At 76.7% G+C, this 1094-nt stretch overlaps 1 protein-coding gene across 1 annotated transcript in view; it reads right to left on the bottom strand.

Moving 5' to 3' along the window:
- F751_6452 (hypothetical protein) overlaps positions 1 to 1094 on the bottom strand; it is a gene marked incomplete at both ends in the record, with an annotated part of 11535 nt that overhangs the window by 5650 nt on the left and 4791 nt on the right. The window contains 2 exons of the mRNA XM_011397507.1: positions 18 to 572; positions 786 to 1046. Coding sequence (XP_011395809.1) covers positions 18 to 572; positions 786 to 1046 — 816 coding nt within the window. The remainder of the gene's footprint in view (positions 1 to 17; positions 573 to 785; positions 1047 to 1094) is intronic.

The raw sequence follows: 1094 nt of genomic DNA, 5'->3' as shown, positions 1-1094 counted from the left end.
GAAGTTATTACGCGCACCTTCGGGGTCGGGGTGCCGCAGAGGCGGCCGCCCACGCCGCCCGCCTCGCCCTCGCTCCTCAGGCCCTGCTTCCGGGCCAGCACGGGCCGAGCGCCCCCGGCCCCACCCGGCCCTCGCTCCTCGCCGTCACCTGTCGCGCCCTCCCCGGTCCCACCCACCCTCTTCAGGGGGAGGCTGGCCAGCAGGAGGGCCCCGGAGGCGCACCCCGCCATGCTCGCCCGCAGCGCGCGGTAGGCCGGGGCCAGGGGCTTGGCGGCCACCCCGCCGCCCGCGATCAGGTAGTGCATGGCCGGGAAAGCGAGGAACCCGGGGCTGTGCTCCGGCACGGGCCAGAGCGGCTGGTCACCCGCGGGGTTGATGCCTGCCCCCAGCGAGGGTTCTTCGTCGATGGCGACCCCGTGCTGCATCGACACCGCCCCGCGCCCGACCCGCTGATGCTCGATCCCCGCCCCGCTTTCCTCCCCGTGCGCCCGCGCCACGGCCAGCACCATGGCCTGCACCAGCCCCACGGCCCGGTCCGCCCGGCTCCAGGCAAAGCCTGCCGGCCGGAAGGGCTGGCCCGACGAGTGTGAGGCGTGCCCGGCGCCGCAGGGCGGACCGTGCCGCTGGTACAGTGCCTCCACGGCCGCCGTGCCCGGCAGGCGGGGGAGCAGCTGCAGGAGCGCGTTGGCGGCCGCGCCGGCAGAGGCAGGGGTGGCGGGCAGCAGCGGCGGCGGCGTGCCTGGCAGGGACCGCAGCCGCGCGGCGCACGCCGCCGCGTGCTGCACGGGTAGGCAGGCGGCCACGGCCAGCAGCGCGCCCTCCGCGGCAGCGCGCCAGAACACGGCCAGCGCGCGGGCGTCGTCGCTCGGCGGCGCGCGTGCGCAGCGGGGCAGGACCCCCGCCAGGAGCTCCAGGGCGGCGGACTGCGTGCCCACTGACTGGACATCGGAGGCGGGGCACAGCACCTCCAGCAGGACGCGCAGCAGGGGCTGCAGCACGGAGAGTGTTGCCGCCGCGCTGCGCATGCTGGGCTGGGTCAGCAGGGCCTGCGATGGAAGGTGTGAGATGGTTATTTTTGGGGGGGGGGGGAAGGG

This window comes from Auxenochlorella protothecoides (genome assembly GCF_000733215.1).
Source record: "Auxenochlorella protothecoides strain 0710 unplaced genomic scaffold scaffold89, whole genome shotgun sequence".
Taxonomy (NCBI): Eukaryota; Viridiplantae; Chlorophyta; class Trebouxiophyceae; order Chlorellales; family Chlorellaceae; genus Auxenochlorella; species Auxenochlorella protothecoides.
This window is presented reverse-complemented; position numbering and strand designations above follow the sequence as displayed.